We start from the raw sequence: 21,603 nt of genomic DNA, 5'->3' as shown, positions 1-21,603 counted from the left end.
AAAACTGTCGTGACATTGGTAGGGCTCATATGGCATGCATGATTCAATAACAAGTTCAAGTTGCCGGATAAACTATACCAATACTAAACATTTTTTTTTTAAATATCAAAAGTAACCAAATCTAACATTTATTTAACTAATAGATATATATATTTTTAAAAAAGTAATTTAAACCAAAAGTATTAAGCATTTTTATACTCACAATTATCAACTCCACTAAGAGCAGCCCTTCGCATATTTTATTACAAAAAGTAACATTAAAAAAAAAAAAATAATAATAATAAAAGAATGATAATGACTCACTAGCTGTTCCAAATATATTTATTTATTTGGGTAATTAAGAAAATGGCTTCTGATGCACTAGACTTTTGGTCTGATAGTCCCAAACCAAAGACAAAAATCAAACCAGAAAGATTAGGTTGAGGATGTTATAAAATATTTCATTTCTCCCAACTTATTTTAATACATTAAGTCAATAAATTTATTGTGGAATCCATTTAGTCGTTGAGATTGTCCACATTAAATAGTTGATAAATTAATGCATTAATCAACAGTTGTTTGGTGGAATTTTCACTTGGGTTTTAATTATTATACTACTTTTCTACAATTCAAAAAAAGAAAAAAGAAAAAAAAAAGTTTCTAGCTCCCGCCTTCTAGTTACTTATATATATATATATATATAATTGAAATTTAATATTTTCTGAGTTGTCATAAAACTATGAACTAATTTAAGATGACTTAGTACACAAGCCAGTTGAGAAAACTTCCATTCTACTGTTCCCCAGCTTGACTTCACTCATTAGACTATTATTAAATAAAAAATAAAAAATTAAAATGTACGAACATTAATATATACATATATATATATATATATATATTTTTTTTTTTTTTTAATAAAAGAGATTTGAACACTTTGCCTTAATTAAATTATCGATTTTTATAAATTTTTTGATTTATAGAAATATATGTGGATATTTTTATTTTATTTTGTATTTAGAATTAAGAGAGACCATGTAAACGTAATCCAGAGTTAAATTAGTAGAGGGGGGAATGACGTAGACAGGTCAGATAAGAACGATATGCTTGTAAAGAGCCCATGGCTTTACGCAAAATCCCCAAAACACACCGTATGGTGGCTGATGGTGTGGTCTCCTCCCTTTCCTGCACCTTTCCACGTCCCTACCATATGCAGAAATAAAATAAAATAAAATAAAATAAAAAAATAATTAAAAAAAAAAAGAAAAAAAAAAAGAAGGAAAAGAGAGTCAGAGACCAAATCATCCCTTTCTATTTTTATTTGTTTGCATATTCCGGAATCCGAGTTTCCAACTGCGTATCCAGACACTCACCGTCGTCGTTCTCCAATACATATCACTTTCTCTCTCTCTCTCTCTCTCTCTCTCTCTCTCTCTCTCTCTCTCATTGTTATGGCGCTTTCAACTTTTCCTCTCGCATTTTAGAACCTCCGTTATAATCTCGGTCCTTAACGTCTCCATCTTCCACGGCGAGTTTCTTGTTTCTCTTCCTCCTACTTTTCAAGCTCTGGTACTCATCTCTCTCTCTTTTTGTTATCTTTTTGCGTGTGTTCTCATTTTACAACGTTTTATTCGTTTTATGTTGGCGTTCTTGGATGTTTTTGCGGTGTTCTTGTTGTTGCTTGAGTTGTGGATTTGATTACGTTGCCTTCTGATATTTTTCTTTCTTTTTTTCTTTTTGCTCTGTTTTGTGTGTGGTGTTGTGAATTTTGGCATTGATGTTGGAGTGAAAGCAGAACGTGTGAATTGGATTTAGATTTTGTGTTTTTCTGGAATGGGAAATATGGAGGTGGAACTGGAAGAGAATGATGTTCAGGAAAAGAAGATTAGGATTGGAGTTTGCGTGATGGTAAAGAAGGTGAAATGCGACGCCAAGCTTAATCATGTCCGCATCTCACTCTGAAACAGAACTCTATTTTGTTTGCTTATCATCTTACTCTGTGAACTTCTGCACTGCATAGGTGTCCTCGTCGCCAATGAGACAGATATTAGATAGATTGGAGGCCTTTGGTGAATTTGAGGTACGTCGTTTTTTAATCATCCAACCGTGTTTCTTATATTTGCGAAGTTCAAATCTCCTATAGTTGCTACAAGTTTAATTGCACGCGCTAGTTTTTTTTCCTACCTGTTATTAATGAATGACAGATGGACTATGAAGACCTAGTTGTTTAAGAAATGAAGTAGTGTTATATTTTCTCTTTGGCAGTGTGGTTATATCTCATATCTTGTAGAGGTTTGCGAAATTAAGCTTTCACTGGTGTATATTTGCGGAGATTTAATTTTTCTGATTGTATTATAAGTTTATGCTTTTGCGGATGTTTATTTCTCATTGGTCTTTTTCATATGTGGACTGATTGTAGATAATAGTATTTGGAGACAAGGTCATTCTTGAAGATCCAATAGAGAGGTATAGTATATGGTTACAACCAGAATATAACTATTTTGAGGACGCGTATTCAATTTTTTTTCATCTTTGGTTTTGTATTATCGCATGTATTTCATGAGAAAGGTTAGCTGCTATTTTGACCCTCTCCTTTCTTATAACCATGAGCAGACTCTTCATCACTTACTTGGTACATTGAGAAGTTTTACATTCTCTTGCCAATATTTAACCTGCCACGTGCTGAATAACTTGTTCTACTCTGGCCAGTGAATATCACATCTTTGGCTATGGATATACTGTTCAAATTGTGATGCTATCTTGAACGAACTTCAGATAAGTAGCCTTTTAGAAGGGAAAAGATGGGCTACCGAAGTTTTAGCTACTTCTTGGGGAGTTTGGACTGTAAGGAAGAGATGTTTTGATTTTTTAAAAGAATAAGTTAGTGGGATACAGATAGTTGGGAATATATTCACTTAAATATTACTTTACGGGCTTTTTGATTACAAAAGAGAGAACATATATCTTTTATCTTGCGGTTTTTTTAATTACAAAAGAGAACATAAATCTTTTCGCATTATTTAAGGGGTGGAGATCTTACTAATTTGAAGGTCTCTTCTCTTTCCTTGCTTTCCATTTTGGGGATAGTTTTAATCATTTTAATTTAGCACGTGTATATTCACATATTTCTTTCTTTTTTTTTTTCCAAGTTATTTCTACTAAACATTGGATAGATTATTCGTTTCTACTAAATAAACATTGGATATATGCCATGAAGGTGAAATTTTAGAGTTTGAGGTCTTAGACATAATAGCTCAGATAGTGTGCATGTGTGTTGCTGGTGAATCAAGCTTACTGTACTTGATGAATGATTAGATTCTTCTTGTCTATACGTTTAACTATCAGAATTCTCGTTTCAGATGGCCAGATTGTGATTGCTTGATTGCCTTTTACTCCAGTGGCTATCCATTGGAGAAGGTTGAAGAGTATGCTGCTCTTCGCAAGTAAGCTTTACTTTTTACTCATTTATTAAGTACATTGTGTTCATCAATAAATTATTTATCAGTGCTTCAGCCATGCTAGTTCTTGCGAGTATTGACGAAGTCTTCCTAGGCCTTTTACCACCGAAGCAGACATCTCCTTTTCCAGAATAATTTAGAAAAGATTGAACCTATCGTTTGAAGTTTTTTGGTTGTATCAATTCCTCTTCTCCCCTTTGAAGCTAATTGTAAAAATTTAGTCTCGATGTAACTACTTTCATTTTCCTCTTAGAATTCCACACTGTAAAAATTGAGCTAGCTTCAAGGAGTATGCAAGTTTGGCAGTCATTGACATCATCCACAAACTTTTGTTTGCGTGGATGTGGGAATGTCTCTCCTAATGCTTTATATATTCATATGAGCCTAAATTTTTCATTCTTTGACATCTAGAAGGTTGGTTACTTCCTTATAATGCCTTTACATCAATGGAATATTCAATAACATACTTTCATGTTCAGACCCTTTTTGGTAAATGAGTTGGAACCACAATACCTTCTTCATGACCGAAGGAAGGTTTACCAGGTATGCCTCTTTGATTTGTATCATTTTATGCTATTTCTTTTACATCTGTTAAATACGGCAGTTTTTATGTGGTGCTTTGTCTTAAGTTATTTAGTATGTTGTTGGTCATATAATCCGTTAATCTTTCTATTTGACTTTTACAGAGTTACTGATTTTACATGCTTAACCTTTACTGATTTAAGGAGCGTGAATGTTTCTACTTCAATAAAAAATTATTTATTAAGATGGGAGAAAATGCAGAGGAAAGAAAGCATCAGGAATATCCTCTCCTCTAAAGCCATCTGAAAAGGTGGTTTTATAAAAGTCCCCATTGCAAAACACTTTAAATGATTGAAGTGCCTAAAATCTTAATTCACTATTTTATGGAAGAAAGAAAAACTACTGTTAACTATTGAAGGATTCTCCTTTTAAGTTAGGAGATATTTGTGTAATTCATGAGTTAGTATACAAGTTGAGAATAAATGGTGTCTATTATGTTACTCAGCTTGAGCTTGAGGGGAGTGTCAAAAGATATTTGTATAATCCCATTAAATAAGCGAAGTAGTTGAAATTAAGATTTATTTAGCCTGTCTCCCTTTTATAAAAGGGACATGCAATTCTCTGAAAATTAATAAGAAAACAGCAAGCTAATTTAGACTTGCAGAATGGTATCAAAGCATGGCTGTCATCAAAATCCTCATTCAACAAGACCCTCAGACTTTGCTTCTCAAAGCAAGAGAAGTTGCTAAAAATTCTCAGCCTCTACAAGGAGATTGTAAAATGGAAAAAAAAGGGGGGAAAAAAAGCCGCAAATTGTTTTTTTTTTCTTTTTTTTTTCCAGCAAGCTGCAAATAATATTAAGTCCAAATATCCCCGACTTCCTCTGCTGCTCAAATCCCCAGCAATCTGCAAATGTGTTCCACAAATGGACCATAATTGTTCTGTCTGTTCCACAAGCCGCAAACCCACCAAGAAACATATCCATTCTAGCCTCCATGATCACAGTCTTACTTCTTTCATTGTGAGCCTTCATAGCTGATCTTCGACCAAATATATTTGGAGCCTTCATAGCTACCGTTGACAAATTTATCTGGAGCCTTCATAGCTACCGTTGGAAAATTTATTCAGAGCCTTCATAGCTACCGTTGGAAAATTTATTCAGAGCCTTCATAGCTACCGATCATCCACTTGGACCAAAATTATTCGAAACCTTCATAGTTACTGTTGAAGTTTTTCCTTAACGTTGGAGTTGCGTCGTCGAAGTCGTGCAATCAATATTGCACATAAAACTATTCAGTCCAAGCTGAGTAATAGATATATTCATTCATAGCTTGAGGGAGAGGGTCGAAGGATTCTCCTTAAGTTAGGAGATATTTGTGTAATTCATGAGTTAGTATACAAGCTGAGAATGAATGATATCTATTACTCCGCTTGAGCTTGAGAGGAGTGTCGAAGGATATTTGTATAATTTGGGAAGTAGATGACCTTAATTTATATGATTGGATTATTATTTAGATTTAGTTATCTATTATCTACGGATTATTATTTAGATTCAGTTACCTAGTATCTAGGGATTATTATTTAGATTTTCTATTACCTATTTAGATTATCTAGTAATTAAGATTTAGTGAGCCTCTCTCTCTTTTACAAAAAGAACATGTAATTCTCTGTATTAAAAAAACAGCAAGCTAATTTGGACTTGCAACATTGACTTGTACAGGACTACAAACAAAAAAATTGCTTGAAGAAGGCTCGATAGGAGTAGGTCATAGGAAAAAGTTCTATGGACCCTTGGACTGGATATTCTTGTCTGTTGATGATTTACATCATTCTTTCTTCCTTGGTTTGTTGAACGTTGAGATTGAATGGTTAATTGCTCCAGTTGGGGCACCACTGTGCATACGAAACTTGTAAATCTAATTGGATTTATTTGATGTCACACTGTTATGAGAATTAGATGCATATCACTCCATACATGAATTTATTGATGAAAAAACTAACTATTGCACGAGTATTTTGGTGGTTTGGAATTCATATAATAATAATTAATGTTGCGTTCACTTTTGGAATTAAGCGCCTCGAAACGTTTGGAATTTCTGTTCCAAGCTATGCCCTTGTGAATAGAGAAGTGCCATACCAGGAGGTGGAGTATTTTGTTGAGGAAGAAGACTTCATTGAGGTTAATGGTAACCGATTTTGGAAGCCATTTGTGGAGAAGCCTGTTGATGGTGAGCTTGCATCTATGATTTTCTTGTTTTCTTTTACTTTCCATTTATCTTTTTATAAGCATGTGTATTGCGAGTAACATTTAGGATTTTGGTAACATACTTTTACATATATCTTAAATTTTGATTCAAAGAGAGCCTAAAGTTTTACTTATGTTGTTTACATCACATCTTAAACATTTTTATTAGCTTCTTAAATTTCTCTTTATAATTGTCGGTGGCCAAAAGAATTTGCGTTGGTCAGCTATTTTAATAGAATGATTAGCCACCGTGCTAGTGCTATATTTAGTGGCAGAAAACTTGTATGCAATACTCGTAGGACAAAATTAAAAAGAAAAACTTCATATGAAATTTAATATCCTAAGTGATTGATATTAACTTCTGAACCAATAGTTTTCTCCTTTGACTATTAGGTTAATAGATGATGATCGTGGCATCAATATTCAAACTATGATGGATGGTTCAAGAGTATATGTTTATTTTTATTCATTTTCTAATGTGATTGTATATTGGGTACTGTCTTCACAGAATTGTAATTGTTTGATGGAAAAAAAAGCTTGATAAGTGAGTTCTAGCCTTCCAGTTTCTGGATAGGCATTGTTTATGGGTTGGAAAATGAGATTGAAGGGGAACTCTTATGTTCATGTGGAAGTCCCCAGGTCTATTCTTGAGGGTTGCGTTGGACACTTTTCTCTCTGTTGACAGTTATTGGCTGGGAAACCCTTTTGAGAGGATGGATTCTTTAAAAAGGTCAGAACACCGTTGAAGGGGAAATTTTAAGATGGTCCAGAACTATAATCATACTGGAATCAGTATATCAATGGTTGTATCCATCAGTGTACCTATGTTTTCTTCCTGTCAAGGAAAAAAGTTGCTAACTTGAAGGATTTCCAATGTGTTGGTCTTGTTATTGGTCCTTAAAAATAAGTCATATTATTGTTCCTCGTACATTATATTTGAGATGTGCCAAGTGGGTAAACAAGGTGCTTTTTCTCAAGGTTGACCTTGAAAAGGCCCACATAGAAGACATTTGATGCTATTTTGTAGGAAAAAAAGGCTTTGGAGTTCGGTTTTAAGTGGTGGAACTGAAATTTTGGGTGTATCTCTTGCGCAAGCTTCTAATGTCTTGGGCTTGTTTGTAACATTTATAAAAATACAAGGCCTTCAATATTACAAAGAAAAGTAAGAAAAGCCAAAATAGCTAACAAAAGTATTTTTGACCTTTAAATTATGTTGTGTTTTTTCCTTTTCATTTGATGGCTCAAATTACATTGCCCTGTATTACTTTCATGTTTTTTTTGGAAGTTCTGTTTATTGCTTTCTAAAACCAATATTCTTTTGCAATTATTTTGTAACCCTTGTCACTTGACTCTACACTTGAATTAAGAAAAAAAAAAAAAAACCCTGTTCTTTCTAAAATGGTCTGTTCTCTTATTTAGATCCTTTAAATACTCTATAACTTTAGATTTTAACCATGAAAGTTTCTAGTAAAAACATTTTGATATATTTTCATACAAGACGGCTCTCTAAAAATATTTTCCTGAATATCCTTCAGCAAGTGTTTTTTTCTCCTTCGTACAACATCTACATTGTTTCATATATTGCTTTGTTATTGTGCAATTCTTCTTTCATAATGATTTACCGTCTCTCATTTATCATTATTTGAAGGGGATGATCATAGCATAATGATATATTACCCTAGTTCAGCTGGTGGCGGTATGAAGGAATTGTTTAGGAAGGTAAGCTGTTGTGTTGAAGCATATTTTATGTTACATGAATATATGAGCTTAACAGAAAACAAGTTTAATTTTCCTGTTCTACATTGCATATAACCTATTTCCAAGCCATTGGCGTTGCTAGAAAATAATAGTTCTAGATTCTGTTCCAAGATATTAAGAGGTCCTTATGAAGGATTCATTCTTTTGTGATTTATTCTAATTGCTTAACTTCAGGTTGGTAATCGGTCGAGTGAGTTTCATCCAGAGGTTAGAAGAGTAAGGCGTGAAGGCTCATATATATATGAAGAATTTATGCCAACTGGAGGAACAGATGTCAAGGTTCTGTACATTTTCTTTATTATGTTTACCTATTGAAATTTATTTCTTTCATTGTTTACTTGCAAGTTGAATCGACATCTTCTCCATGTTTTGGAAATGTTGAATACTTTCTGTAGTTTATTTGTTGAATGTTTTTCAATTTCTGATGTTACAGTCGGTTGATCTTATATTTCCTCGTTAATTGGGGGGCATAATAATTGTTTCACTGTCCTGTCAAATGGTTGTAGGTTTATACTGTTGGTCCTGAATATGCCCATGCTGAGGCACGCAAATCTCCCGTTGTTGATGGCGTTGTTATGAGAAATCCTGATGGAAAAGAAGTAGGTGGCGTGTATTATATTTTGTTGGTCATTTAATTTACAGGAAAAAAAAAAAAAAAAAAATCATTTACCCTCTTCTACACTTTGATTGGCCGTCTTTATCTTTTTCTCCGTGGGTTCTAGTTATGCTGCATGTTTTTATCTTTTTTTATTTATTATTATTATTATTTTATAAAAAAGTTGTTGAAGTCTTAAAAAAAGAAATATAGATGGAACATATCCTTTTCTAATGGAATACGAGAAGATGAATTTTTGTCCCTTTTGAGCAAGTAGTTCTCAAATATGCATGGAATAGGGATGGACAGTTCTTCAGTTACATGGCTGCATTGTTTCTGCTATCATAATTATTCTCATTCTTATTTCTTCTTTAGATAAGATACCATTTCTGAAGACAATAAAATTATGAAAAACTGCCAAAGGAGTTGCAAAAGCAATTTCCAAGTGGCATGCATGGACCAAAAGGAATAATTGCTAATGAACTTGGATTTACGATTCCGGAAGAAGCTGAAAACAACTGTAGGTAGATGTCTCTTCCAACTGTTCTGGCCCTTGAAACGATGATCTAGCGGCACAATAAATTCTTCCAAAGTTTGGATGGGAAGGGGCAGAAAGGGAAGGGATGGCTCGTTGTTCCCCATGCAGATAAACATCAACTTACCAATTTAGGTTGAGGTTAGAGTTTGGTTCCTTCACCAAATTCTATAATTTTTGCTCAAGTTGTCAAGACTGAAGATCAGCAAAAAGAATTTTCTTTTTTTTGGAACAGAAGATTTTCGCAATTGGTTGCATAAAGCTGTGGTGAGCCTTCAGATCTCTTTTGATGAGGAAGCTGAAGGGATTTCACTGTAAACATGGTAGGGCTATTAAAAAACTAGGTTTTTATCTTTGCAGAGGTCCCGCAAAGAAAAGCAAAAGTTGGAATCCATCAGTGTACTCTATTTAGAAGACCTCATTTAAATCAAGTTCCCGATCGTCATTTGTAGACTCTTGCATGTCTTTGACCGAGATATGGTTGTGGACAGTTTACCCATTTACTGGAATCGATGAGCATTTTACCTAGCTGCCTGCTTTTACAACCTTTTACTTAGAAAATCCAATAACTAAGAATCAGAGTATTCACTTATAAGAGAAAAAAGATGTTGGAATATGGGAGCTTGAAGGCTTAAGACTCTTTTCCTGTTAACCTCATTTTCAAGATTTAAATTATTCAACTTCTGCGATGTCTTCCTTTGTAAATCTATTTGGACAGTTAATATACCAATTAAAATTAAAGATTTTCGTTTAACGTGATTTCTAAGTGGCTTGACAAGATCCTAGCTAGAATTCCTAGCAATGTTCTCTCCGAACTGTTGCAGCCCCTACAAGGATGGAGAACATACTAACCATTTTCATTTACTGTCGTTTACTTTGAAGATCTAACAAAAGCTTTTGGTGGAATATTTTGTTGGAATGAAATATTAGAATCTTCTGAAGAGATGGAGAAGCTCCTGATGATGTTTAGGATAATGCTGTTTCTACTTTTCATCTTGGTTAACTTCAAAAGCGGAAGTTAATAATTATTGTAATCTTTGTAGCCAATTGGAGACTTCTACTGTGGTCTCTTTTGGCTCATCCATATACTTCCAGTTAAAGCTGCTTTATGGATTGTTTGGTTTAAAAGACGTGGGAATCTTCCAAGGGATGGAGAAAGCTCCAAGTGGTCATGGGATATTGTCATTTCGAAGGCTTCAAAGTGCTCTACGTATTGATAATAGTATTTTAAGTACTTGGATCATTGCCGCCACATGGAGATTTTTTTATGATCTCTTTGGCTCATTTCTATACTTTGCTTTTTTTTTTCTCCCCCTTCGGAGGCTGTTTCCTTAACCATTTTTTAAAACCTTTTCATCAATGAAAAGTTTTTTTGGTTAAAAAAGAAAAAGATTGTTGAGTAAGTTAATTGATATTACAAGAGGTGTTGAGCTAGTATTTACATCCACGATCATTCAAGTCATATTTATATATTACTAAAAATATATATATATATATATATATAATGTACCATATATCCGTATTTTTCCAGGTGAGATATCCTGTACTCTTGACTCCTGCCGAGAAGCAAATGGCTAGAGATGTTTGTCGTGCATTTAGGCAAGCGGTAAGTTGAATAAAATTTGATAATTTAATTGATCTTTGAAATAATTGATATCATTCCTCTCTTTTGCTCTCTCTCTCTCTCTCTCTTGATTGCTTTACTTGATAGAAACTATTTATATTGTTCAATTGTTCATCTTGCCTGCTTGAACAACCCAAAATGTTTAGTAGCCTGGTGGCCATTAACAGATTTTCACAATTTTTTAAGTAGAATCTGTTAGTTTTGACATTCCTTAAGTTTGCTTAACAGGTACTTATGAACTCTGTTTTTATTTTTTTCCTTAAGTTGGGAAACTATGTGTCGCAATTAATTTATTTTTCAGTTTTCTGATTCCAACTCCCTTTTCTTTTGCTTTTCAAATAATAATTTATTAAGATCTGAAGTATGGATGGTTGGATTGCGTATTTGACTCCCTCATTTCAAATTCCTTATTAAATGCTTATAGATGAAAACTTTTTTATATTTGTACAAGAATTAGCTCCTTTGAATATAATTTGTTGTAGTTATGTGTTCAAGAAACTCCTATTACACAGACCTGCACAGCCACAACCGTTGTGCGTTTGTTCCTTCTTCCTAAATTACTTATCGGTGTAAATTTTTAACAGCTGATTCTATTTTTACTTTATTTCTGCAGGTTTGTGGATTTGATCTTCTACGATGTGAGGGCCGCTCATATGTTTGTGATGTAAATGGATGGAGTTTCGTTAAGAACTCACACAAGTAATGCTTTATGCTTTATATCTCATTTCTAGACAATTGTGATAAATAATATCGTACTTCAACCCAATTTTTCAATTGGTTCGGCTCTGTTCTGAAACCTTTTATACCTCTATTTACAACCTGCTGCACCGTTGCATTAATGTTCAAATCCTATAATATCCAAGGTAAAAGGGTTAAAGATTCTTCTGAGTCATCATCTAGCAGTTGAGCTGTGTTTGAGAGAAGACTTTCATTAATGCCAAGGGGTAAGGAATCACCCTCGAGGGCCAAGGGGCCTTACTGAATCTCCTTTGTTATAATCAAAAGCACATCAGAACTACACGAAACTTAGAACAGGGTTCACCAAGAGGGGCCAAGAACTGTAACTTTGCCCACAATTCATTTAATCTAAAGTAGGAATTTTGAATTCTTTTTTCCCGGACATTTTTCCGAAATCAAATCCTCCAGGCTCTAGAGTGCCACGAGAACTTAACACCTCTGAAACATGACTACATAGCAGCTGCATTGTATCCATCTAAAGCAATGTTTGTTAGCTTCATTGATAGTATGAAACTAGGGGAAGAAAGCTAAGCCTCAGGCCAAGTGAATAGCTCCGTCTACCTTCTGAATCTTTCTAAAGAAAGCCTCTGTAAAGTTATTTTTGGAACCTCATAAAAAAAAAAAGTTTGTCTGTGGAATCGAACTCCTTAGCGGCCATGAAAAATGAGACATTATTAATAGGAAGATTACAGAATAGTAGTTTGAATAGAGGTGATGCTTTCTTCTTTAGAATAACGGTGGTCTCTATTAAGTGGAAGCCTTTAGTAGAAGCTAAGGATATTCATGGTGTACTCTATCTGGTGAAAAGATGATTAGATAACGTGGTCAAAGGGTGCTTGCTGGTTCTTTTTTGTTACATTTTTTTAGTGGATTGGAATCTAACCAGTAAGTTACTATGCTAACAGAATGATAAGACGAATGTCTGAACGTGAATTAATTTATACAATTTGAAGAACATATCTTTATGTGAGAGTTCTCTTTCATGAGCGATGAGATTACCCACCTTCATAGACGCTAGATGAGAGGTGTCTGGAGAGACGATCATGTTTGTTATATCTCATCCCTTTGAGATGCCGGCTTTAATTGACTAATTTGCTAAGCTATCACTTATTGTACCTTGCCTTTTAAAATCATTTCTGGTGGTTGGTTGTAATTCAAGTTGCTTAAAGATTTCAATAGCATTCAACCTTTTCAATTGTGTTAATAATTTGGCTATATGCGAAGGAGAATGCTCAAATCACTGACATCTTTTACTGTGCTCACTGTCGTTAATACTAAAAATCATTTTTGTTTTGGCAAATAATACACTAATATTTGGTGAGTAAGTGCAGGTATTATGATGATGCCGCTTGTCTTCTCCGAAAGATGTTTTTAGATGCAAAAGCTCCCCATCTTTCTTCAGCTATTCCTCCTACTTTACCATGGAAAGTCAATGAACAAATTCAGGTCTCTGAAGGATTGACTCGTCAAGGAAGTGGTATTATTGGAACATTTGGCCAGTCTGAGGAATTACGATGTGTAATTGTTGTCATTCGGCAGTATGTTACAATACTTTGATTTCTCTCTGTATACAAAGTATCAGTTCTGTATGTCTAACACAACTTACATTTTATATCGTCAGTGGTGATAGAACTCCCAAACAGAAGGTGAAATTGAAGGTTACCGAGGAAAAGCTACTCAACTTGATGTTGAAGTATAATGGAGGGCGTCCAAGATCTGAGGCAATTATATTTATATCTATATCCTTTTTCTCTTTCGTCCAACTAAACAAAACTTTTTGACACCTATTAAAAATCATTTTGCAGACAAAATTAAAAAGTGCTGTGCAGTTGCAGGATCTTCTAGATGCCACCAGAATGCTTGTACCTCGTACTAGGTATCAGACTGCAATTATATAATTTCATCAGGGCTTTATACCAAAATTTCAGCATGTAGTCTATCCATGTATATTTCTCTCTATTTTCTCATCAATGTGCGGTTGATAGATTTATTCAACTGTTTTTCAATTTATCAAATTATTCGCTGAAATTAAGGGTCAATTATCTATTCAACAAGATTCAAAGAATGCAAACTATCTTTTCCATTTTGCGGTTTTATTTATTCGAACATGCATCATACTACACTTTTTATATTTATGTGTTTGTCATTTTTGTAAGTAGGAAAATGAAAAACCCAACATTATGATGAATTTACTTACCAAGATATTGATTTTGATTTAAATTCTTAAATTATTTGTGGACCGTATAGACCAGATCGAGAAAGTGATAGTGAAGCAGAAGACTTTGAGCATGCAGAGAAGCTTCGTCAAGTTAAAGCAGTGCTTGAGGAGGTTTCTTTCTATCTGTTTAATTTAAGGTTTTAACTTAGCAGTGTCTGTTTTCATATTCTTTCAATAAGAAAGCTAAAACTTTCATCAAGGTAATGAAAGAATAAAAGGGCATTGAAAAGAGCCCCACAAAGAAACCAAACTAAAGCAATGTTTCGTCTCATTAGTATTATCACAGGTCTGACAACTTTTGTATGAATCCTATATCAATTTCATCCTGTCAAGTAGTTTTAGGATGCAAATATAATAAGACATTTAGTTGTCATTCACTTGTATGAATGCAAAATGCAAAACATCTTGTTGCCTACATTAGTCAATGCAAACACGTGGTTACCTGCAGTACCTGAACTGATCTGTAAAATGTTAATTAATTATTTGGATCTCTAGGCATATATTTGACATGCAAAAAAAACGTAGTTTTTTTTTCTTTCTATTTTTAAACTTCACACTTCAGGGATACGTTCAGACATAGGGGACATATAGACAAGTCCACCTGAAAAAAATGAGAAGTTTTTTAATCAACCCAACCCATTTCTTGTTTTATTATGGTCGGCCTAAGCCCCACAATTTAACTCAACCCTAAAAGTCCATCTGAAAGATTAAAGAAATTGTGAGGAAAGGTTCATGTCACTTGCTGTGCTTCTGCAATTACATTTCATTTGTTTATGTTTGTTAAGAAAATTAACCTTTAACATGTTTGAGTCCTACTTCTTTAGAAGTTGACAGGTTGCCATTAGACGTCATATTTGTGTCTATGCACCTTAATGCCTTGCTATGCTATGAGATATGAACGACATACCTCCCTGCCCCAGCCCCACCCAAACATATTTTTCAATTATTATTTCTGTTTTATGATGCAGACTGCATCTTCTCCCTCTTTTTCATGCTTTTTATTTATTTATTTTTATTTTATTTTTATTTATCCAGGGTGGGCATTTCTCTGGTATCTATAGGAAGGTTCAGCTGAAGCCTCTAAAATGGGTTAAAGTTACAAAAAGTAATGGTGAAGAGGAAGAACGGCCTGTGGAAGCTCTCATGGTTCTTAAATATGGAGGCGTTCTTACACACGCGGGCCGGAAACAGGTTTTGATTCTCAATTTTGAACCTAACTGTTATTTATTATAGTGTGGCTGTGGTATTTCTTCCATTTGTGATCTTAAAATGTCAGTCTTGAAATGTACATACAATTCCTCAGTTCATGTAAACATAAAAACATTTCTGGTCATAGTTTCGTCACTTTTCGTGTCTGTTTCCCTTTTTTTGCAGGCTGAAGAACTTGGAAGATATTTTCGCAACAACATGTATCCAGGTTAGAATTATAAATATATTTTTATATAATAGACCATGTACATTAATAATAGGTTATTGATAATAGGTTATTGATATAAACATTTGAATTAGGTTTTATAATAGAACTTGGAAATAATAGGTTATTGATATAAACATTTGAATTAGGTTTGTTTTCTTGAGCTTATAGTAATGGTTGTTGAAAATATTATGAGCGTTGTATTGGCTTAATCAACCTTTTACTGATATTATGGCCTATGGGATAATCTTTGAGTTTACATTCTTCATCTTAATTCTTCTCTATAGGTCCTTACCAACCATTTAAAATCATGTAAATACTTGGGTTTCATGTTGTTTTCTAGTTTCTTAAATCCAAGACACCAGCTATCTAGGATGCTTTCTCACTTTCAAGCTCATTATCATTTTATTAGGGATTTGAGAAAGAGCCAAATGTAAGAGGTATTATGACATGGAGTTCTTTGTATCTCATGTTAGATTTCTCTTGAACCATGTATTCCACCCATTTAGCTCCTTTGACCGGCAATATTGTACTGGGACATTTTTGGAGTTAGCCACTAGTAGATTCTTAGGTACACCACTTGAAGGATATCACTTGTAAGCCAAAAATTCCCCTGCAGAAGATTTTTGTCGAAAGTGATTTGACACCATTTCTCAATTGTGTCGCATACTCCACAGTAGATATCCTTGGCCTTTCGAGACTTGGAGCATTTTTAGGCTGATAGATATTCATGTTCTTCTGAGACTAAAAAGAACACCCTCTCATCATTCAATGGATGCTTTTTTTTTTTTTTAAATTTTTTGTATTTGATAGCACTTGAGAACTGCTGGAGTAGATATTATAATTTATTGTACCATCACTAAACCATGGAATGTTGATCCACATTTAATGTGGACCAGATTTGCACATGGTGTAAGCTGCCCTGCTAGGATGAAATTAGGATATTCTTTATAATATCTTCTAAGATCTGTTGAAGATTTTGCTAGATTAGATGGTAATGCAGATATTACATGGTCAAATAAAGATGAATTGCTTTGTCTGTGACATATCTGTAAATGATTGACAGCAATAGCTTTTGTATTTGCATTGTCTTCTTGATCGTTTTCTACTCTTATTCAGGTGAAGGTACAGGTCTGCTTCGCCTCCATAGTACATATAGGCATGATTTAAAAATTTATAGTTCAGACGAGGGCCGCGTTCAGGTAAATTACTAGGGAAGCTATTTTGTTCAGTATAAGTGCAGTTGTTTTCTTTTCTTTTCTTTTTTATCATTATTTTATTAACTATTATTATTATTTCTTCCCCTCAAAAACTAGATATTAATCTTCAATAAGAAGAGGTAGAAGTGCATTTTTTGTTTCTTAACAGTAACATTTTTCTTCTTTCATGTATTGTCAATTTTTTTTTTCTGCTTCTGAATTGTTTATGAACTTTGTCCAACCTGTTCTTAATATGTGGGTTGTCTGCATAATATCCATTCGCAGATGTCTGCAGCTGCATTTGCCAAGGGTCTCCTCGACCTAGAAGGTCAATTAACGCCAATCCTGGTTTGTAGCTTTCTCTCAATGCAGTTTGAATGCCTATTACCATTGGGATTATCTAGCTCATAATGTCATCTTGTTGAAGGTTTCCCTTGTTAGCAAGGACTCCTCCATGTTGGACGGACTTGACAATGCCAGTACAGAGATGGAGGAAGCCAAGGTAGTTGCTCAATATTTTCTATACAGCACGCCAGATTTTAGAATGGGTTAGATCCTAGGATTTTCAGAAACGAAAAAACAAAAGGCAACAGTTTTGAAATATAATATTAGTCAATTAATTTCTATGGTTTTCATGTTAAATTTGCATTTAAAATACAATGTTTAAATGATATTGGACGTACTTTCTTTTTTGTGTTTATGATGGTTCCTTTATATATATATATATATATATATATATAATCACATGCACATATGCACCTCCTAGGAGAAGGTAAAGGAACCAATGGATATGAATTTAAACCAAACATACATTTCTAATGATTCGTTATGATATTTGGAAAGAACGTTCAAATCAAACTTGTTCATCCTATTGTATGCTTAAAAGTGCAGTCAATTCATAAAATTGATGGTCATCACGTACAAGGATATTTTTCTCCTTTTTATTTCTTCATTCTCAACACACCTAATAGAATGTTAAAATTCTACAAGGTTCCCGACAATTAAATATTGTAAGACCTGAAAGTTTTCCTGTGAAATTAATTGGATATTAGAAAAGGGGGGAAAAAAGTCAATTCGCTCAAACTTTAGTATTTTTTCTTAGACTTGAAAGTTTTCCCGTGTGTGTGTGTGTGTTTCAATGTATCCTGTGGAAAGTGGCAGGGTGTTAAGATCTTGTGTACGTGTATCCCAACCTAAGTAATGCACTTTCAAAAGTTAAATCCCTTTTTTTATAGATGTTTGATTTTTTTTTTTTTTGTTTTTTTATGCATGGTGCTATTTTGATTTGATTGTCAAAGAAAATGTACTAGTTTAATCCCTTATTCTAGTTTATTGATTTTATGGTTTTCTTTCATATTTTACAAAGGCAAGGTTGAATGAGATCATAACATCGGGTGCAAAGATAACTCACAGCAACAGTTTAGCGGAATCACCATGGATGACTGATGGAGCAGGACTGCCTTCCAATGCCTTTGACCTTCTACCCAAATTGGTAATTATTATTATGAAATAATATATGTTAGTTTCTATCCTGTTATGTTATCGTTGTCAATTTTGTATCCAAAGGTCATTGTCAATTTTTTTTAACTATAAGAAAAAATTCGCTTGCTGTCATTTATCCATGGTTTAAGTTGTAAAATAGTAAGAACAATTTTACTTAAATGTCCTTAGTCCTCTTTTACTCCTACGTATTCATGGCTTCATTCCTTCCAGGTAAAATTGACTAAGAAGGTCACTGAACAAGTGAGATGCCTTGCCAAAGATGAAGATGAAGAGATTACAGAGGCAAGTTTGTACGACATAGTTCTACCTTATGATCAAGCAAAGGCCCTCGGTAAGACCAATATTGATATTGATCGTATTGCTGCTGGATTACCTTGTGGCAGCGAGGGATTTCTTCTCATGTATGCTCGCTGGAGAAAACTTGAAAGAGACTTGTATAATGAACGGAAAGAGTAAGTACTGACTCGTACCATTTGTTATGCTGCCTTGACTAGTGAAGCAAGAGCGAAGAGAAAAGTTTATGGCATTTTGAAATTATGCCGCCATCTTTTATTAATCTCATACCGTTTCAACTTGATGAGGATTGCTTTAGACTCATACAATTTGAACTTGATGAGGATTGCTTAGGCTAGGAGTATTAATTTCATATGAAAATGTTGCAATTACGTGGATTCCATTTTAACTACCATTTCAAATCATCTTGCAGTCGCTTTGATATAACACAAATCCCTGATGTTTATGACTCGTGCAAGTAAGTTTTCTTGTTTCTTCCTATTTTGACTTGTTTATTAGTACCGACTATACTTGCTTCAGTCATACATAAGTAATTAAGGAATCGTACATAAGTAATTAAGGAATTATGTGGTGGGAATATTCTTTAGTAAATAACATCACACCTGAAGTAAATCTAAATAAATCCATAGATGCTAGGTAACAATAAGGGATTACTCAAATATCTCCTAACTTAAGGCTAATCCTTTGACACTTTCCCTCAAGTTGAGTTGTAGATATCATTTATTCTCGGCTTAGATACTAACTCATGAAGTAATAAGCTTTCAACAGGTGTTGATTTGGTGATGAAGAGTGTTCATTTTTGTAGCAGTCTTAACTGAAAGTATATTTCTCAGTGTCTTGACCTTTGGTTTGTATGCAGCACAAGACTCATTTCACTTCCAACTCTACAAAAAGAAAAAAACATAGTTTTCACTGTACTTGTTTAAGAATCCAACGCAGGGAATTAATTTAACGCTGCTTGCTTTTCATGTTATCCCAATGCTTCAATGTTTCCAATGCATGCCATTACTTAAGTGAGAATAGTGCAAAATACAATCAGATAAGGTTTGCAGACTTGACAGCTGATATGAATACTTAATGAAGTATGGAGATCAATTTAGTTCCTAAATATTAGTAAAAATGGGTATTTACATTTTCACCAATAAGTTGCATGAAAAAGAACCAAATCCAGAAAACAACCAAAGGTTGAGAAAGAATGTCTGTAAATTCTTCCATTCCTCTCACCAAAAGAAACTATAGAGAAACTCCATTTAGAGTAAGCGACAAAGTCTTCTTCTCATACTCTTAATATGTGAACATACGTCAAGATATGATGAACAGATTTGCATTTCGCTATTTACATGGAGTTTTTATTTAATATATATCTTCTTCTGAGAATGTTTCTTGATTGACCTACTGACAGATACGACCTCTTACATAATGCCCATCTTAATCTGGAAGGATTGGATGAACTCTTCCAAGTTGCTCAGGTACAGTTCCCAAACAGTACATACGAATGCCAAAACTTTTCACAACTTTGTAATCTTTGAAGTGCTAATGCATCGACTAAAGTTAGCATGGACACGAGATCCATCAGTTACCTGTTTAAATTGACTACAAGCACTTATTGGTGTCCAGGCTGTGCTTGGTCAATCTGACAAACTTAGATTCTAATATGGCTCTAGGTCAACTTTGAATAGTATTTTGACTCTCTAGGTGCCAAGTTATCTTGCATCTTGTGATTAATCACTGATCTTGATACTAGGTTAGGTGTCATACCAAAGGCGGATGGGTAACAAGTCAATAGTGAGCACATTGTACGTTCTAGCATGAATTTTTTTTTATCAATTCTGTATGGCTACGGTACAAATTTCAATTTTTCTGGGCATGGAAAAATGGATTTTTAGTTTAATTTCGGAACAAAGACATGATAAAACATTAGACAAAAATATATATAGGTAAGTGTTGGGATATGAACTTTTCTGCCTGGGATTTTATGTTTTGTTCTTTATCAAGATTAAATAAGTTCATGAAATATCACCTATATGGATAAATTCATTTAAAATTAAGAATGAATAATTTTTTTCTGAGGGATCATATAATTTTAAGAGTTCAATTGTTTTGATTAAGTTTTATTATATATTGACAAATGATATGTCAAGTAAAAAGAAAATGATGCAAAAACGCCTGAATAAGCATGCAAAAAAACCTTTTTTTTTTTTTTTTTTTTTTTTTTTTTTTTTTTTTTTTTTTTTTTTTTTTTTTTTTTTTTTTTTGTTGCCATATTTACAATTATTTTCTTGCAAATATGACAGTCAATTTTGCCACTCATTGTAGATGCGTATTATTGATCTTTCAGTTTTAGGTATGTCAACAGTAGATATCTATCGTGAAATCAATAAATGTTGATCATGTGATATTATACGTCTATTAGTGAAGATATACATGAATATGTCTATCACTCTTAGACATGCGAGATTGAGATATGTTAATGAGCCTTTTCGACTTTTTGAACTTTTTATTTCTGTTGGACTTAAAATGATTACATATTTCAAATAATTGTATCTTGTGCTAGATTTACTATTATTTCGGGTCATGCTATATATGAACTGCACCTTGAAGAATATATATTTAATGTCTTGTCCAGATGTTGAAAAGTTGCAAGTCAAACCAATCAATAGTTGTGCTATTTCAAACTTGACTCAAGGAATTATTGATGTCATATGGTTTCAAACTTGCTTTTCATATGCTTTGTTCACGAGTTTTTAGTTTAATCAACGCATTTTACTCCTTTACCAATGCTCTTTTACATCGTCTGAGCATTGACTTCTATGGTCACGTTACCTAAAGTAATTGGTCCATTTTTTTTGCAGTTACTTGCAGACGGTGTCATACCAAATGAGTATGGGATAAATCCAAAGCAGAAATTGAAGATTGGCTCAAAGGTTAGCTTCTCTTTCTTAATCTTCCCTTTATTCATTCCTCGTTTTTTTTTTTTCTTTTCTGGAGACATTAATAGATCTGTTGAGGATAAATCCAAAGCAGAAATTGCTATCGATTAGAGAATGTTTCTGGAAACTGTTGTACAAGACCTACTTTAAAACTTGAATTCAGGCTGAATCATTATACATGACCTACTTTGAAATTATACGAGACCTTATTATAGAATGTTCCTGATCTCCAAGGTTTTAAGTTAGGCCGAATCTGGTTTAGGTTGAGAGAGAAAAAATAGATCAGTTGTCAAAATTATTTAGTATCGCAGATCTTTATTAGGGACCTTATATCAAATGGAGGTAAGCTTCCTGTGACTTGGAAGTTGAGTAGAAAATTGTTCTCCATTTACCATCTTTATACTGAAAAATAAACTTTTTGTTGGCATTTGAAAAGTTGCTATAATAATATCTCACTTCTCCTTGGAGGAGGATTAAATAATAAACCGTACTGGAAAATAACCCAAAAGTTGTTTAAATAATAATATCTCACTTCTCCTTTCATTGAATAACTCAAATGTTGTTACGAACCCCCCCCCCCCCCCCCCCCCCCCC

General features: G+C 33.6%; 1 protein-coding gene across 2 annotated transcripts in view; it reads left to right on the top strand.

The window, feature by feature from the left end:
- Window positions 1-1,287: 1,287 nt before the first annotated feature.
- LOC111487048 (inositol hexakisphosphate and diphosphoinositol-pentakisphosphate kinase VIP2-like) overlaps window positions 1,288-21,603 on the top strand; it is a 24,437-nt gene continuing 4,121 nt past the window's right edge. The window contains exons 1-26 of one of the 2 annotated variants that reach the window (XM_023134268.1): window positions 1,288-1,545; window positions 1,772-1,920; window positions 1,997-2,056; window positions 2,396-2,442; window positions 3,336-3,419; window positions 3,914-3,977; window positions 6,031-6,184; window positions 7,850-7,920; window positions 8,134-8,238; window positions 8,466-8,558; window positions 10,621-10,695; window positions 11,327-11,412; window positions 12,783-12,989; window positions 13,073-13,172; window positions 13,257-13,327; window positions 13,699-13,780; window positions 14,705-14,860; window positions 15,044-15,086; window positions 16,203-16,285; window positions 16,568-16,630; window positions 16,710-16,784; window positions 17,649-17,774; window positions 17,996-18,237; window positions 18,492-18,536; window positions 19,482-19,548; window positions 20,932-21,003. In XM_023134268.1, coding sequence (XP_022990036.1) covers window positions 1,810-1,920; window positions 1,997-2,056; window positions 2,396-2,442; window positions 3,336-3,419; window positions 3,914-3,977; window positions 6,031-6,184; window positions 7,850-7,920; window positions 8,134-8,238; window positions 8,466-8,558; window positions 10,621-10,695; window positions 11,327-11,412; window positions 12,783-12,989; window positions 13,073-13,172; window positions 13,257-13,327; window positions 13,699-13,780; window positions 14,705-14,860; window positions 15,044-15,086; window positions 16,203-16,285; window positions 16,568-16,630; window positions 16,710-16,784; window positions 17,649-17,774; window positions 17,996-18,237; window positions 18,492-18,536; window positions 19,482-19,548; window positions 20,932-21,003 — 2,382 coding nt within the window. In that variant the 5' untranslated portion in view covers window positions 1,288-1,545; window positions 1,772-1,809. The remainder of the gene's footprint in view (window positions 1,546-1,771; window positions 1,921-1,996; window positions 2,057-2,395; window positions 2,443-3,335; window positions 3,420-3,913; window positions 3,978-6,030; window positions 6,185-7,849; window positions 7,921-8,133; window positions 8,239-8,465; window positions 8,559-10,620; window positions 10,696-11,326; window positions 11,413-12,782; window positions 12,990-13,072; window positions 13,173-13,256; window positions 13,328-13,698; window positions 13,781-14,704; window positions 14,861-15,043; window positions 15,087-16,202; window positions 16,286-16,567; window positions 16,631-16,709; window positions 16,785-17,648; window positions 17,775-17,995; window positions 18,238-18,491; window positions 18,537-19,481; window positions 19,549-20,931; window positions 21,004-21,603) is intronic. The other variant, XM_023134269.1, reaches the window with a different exon arrangement.

This window comes from Cucurbita maxima, unplaced genomic scaffold, assembly GCF_002738345.1.
Source record: "Cucurbita maxima cultivar Rimu unplaced genomic scaffold, Cmax_1.0 Cma_Scf00012, whole genome shotgun sequence".
Taxonomy (NCBI): domain Eukaryota; kingdom Viridiplantae; phylum Streptophyta; class Magnoliopsida; order Cucurbitales; family Cucurbitaceae; genus Cucurbita; species Cucurbita maxima.
Note: the sequence above shows the minus strand (reverse complement) of the source record. Positions and strands in the feature narration are given on the sequence as shown.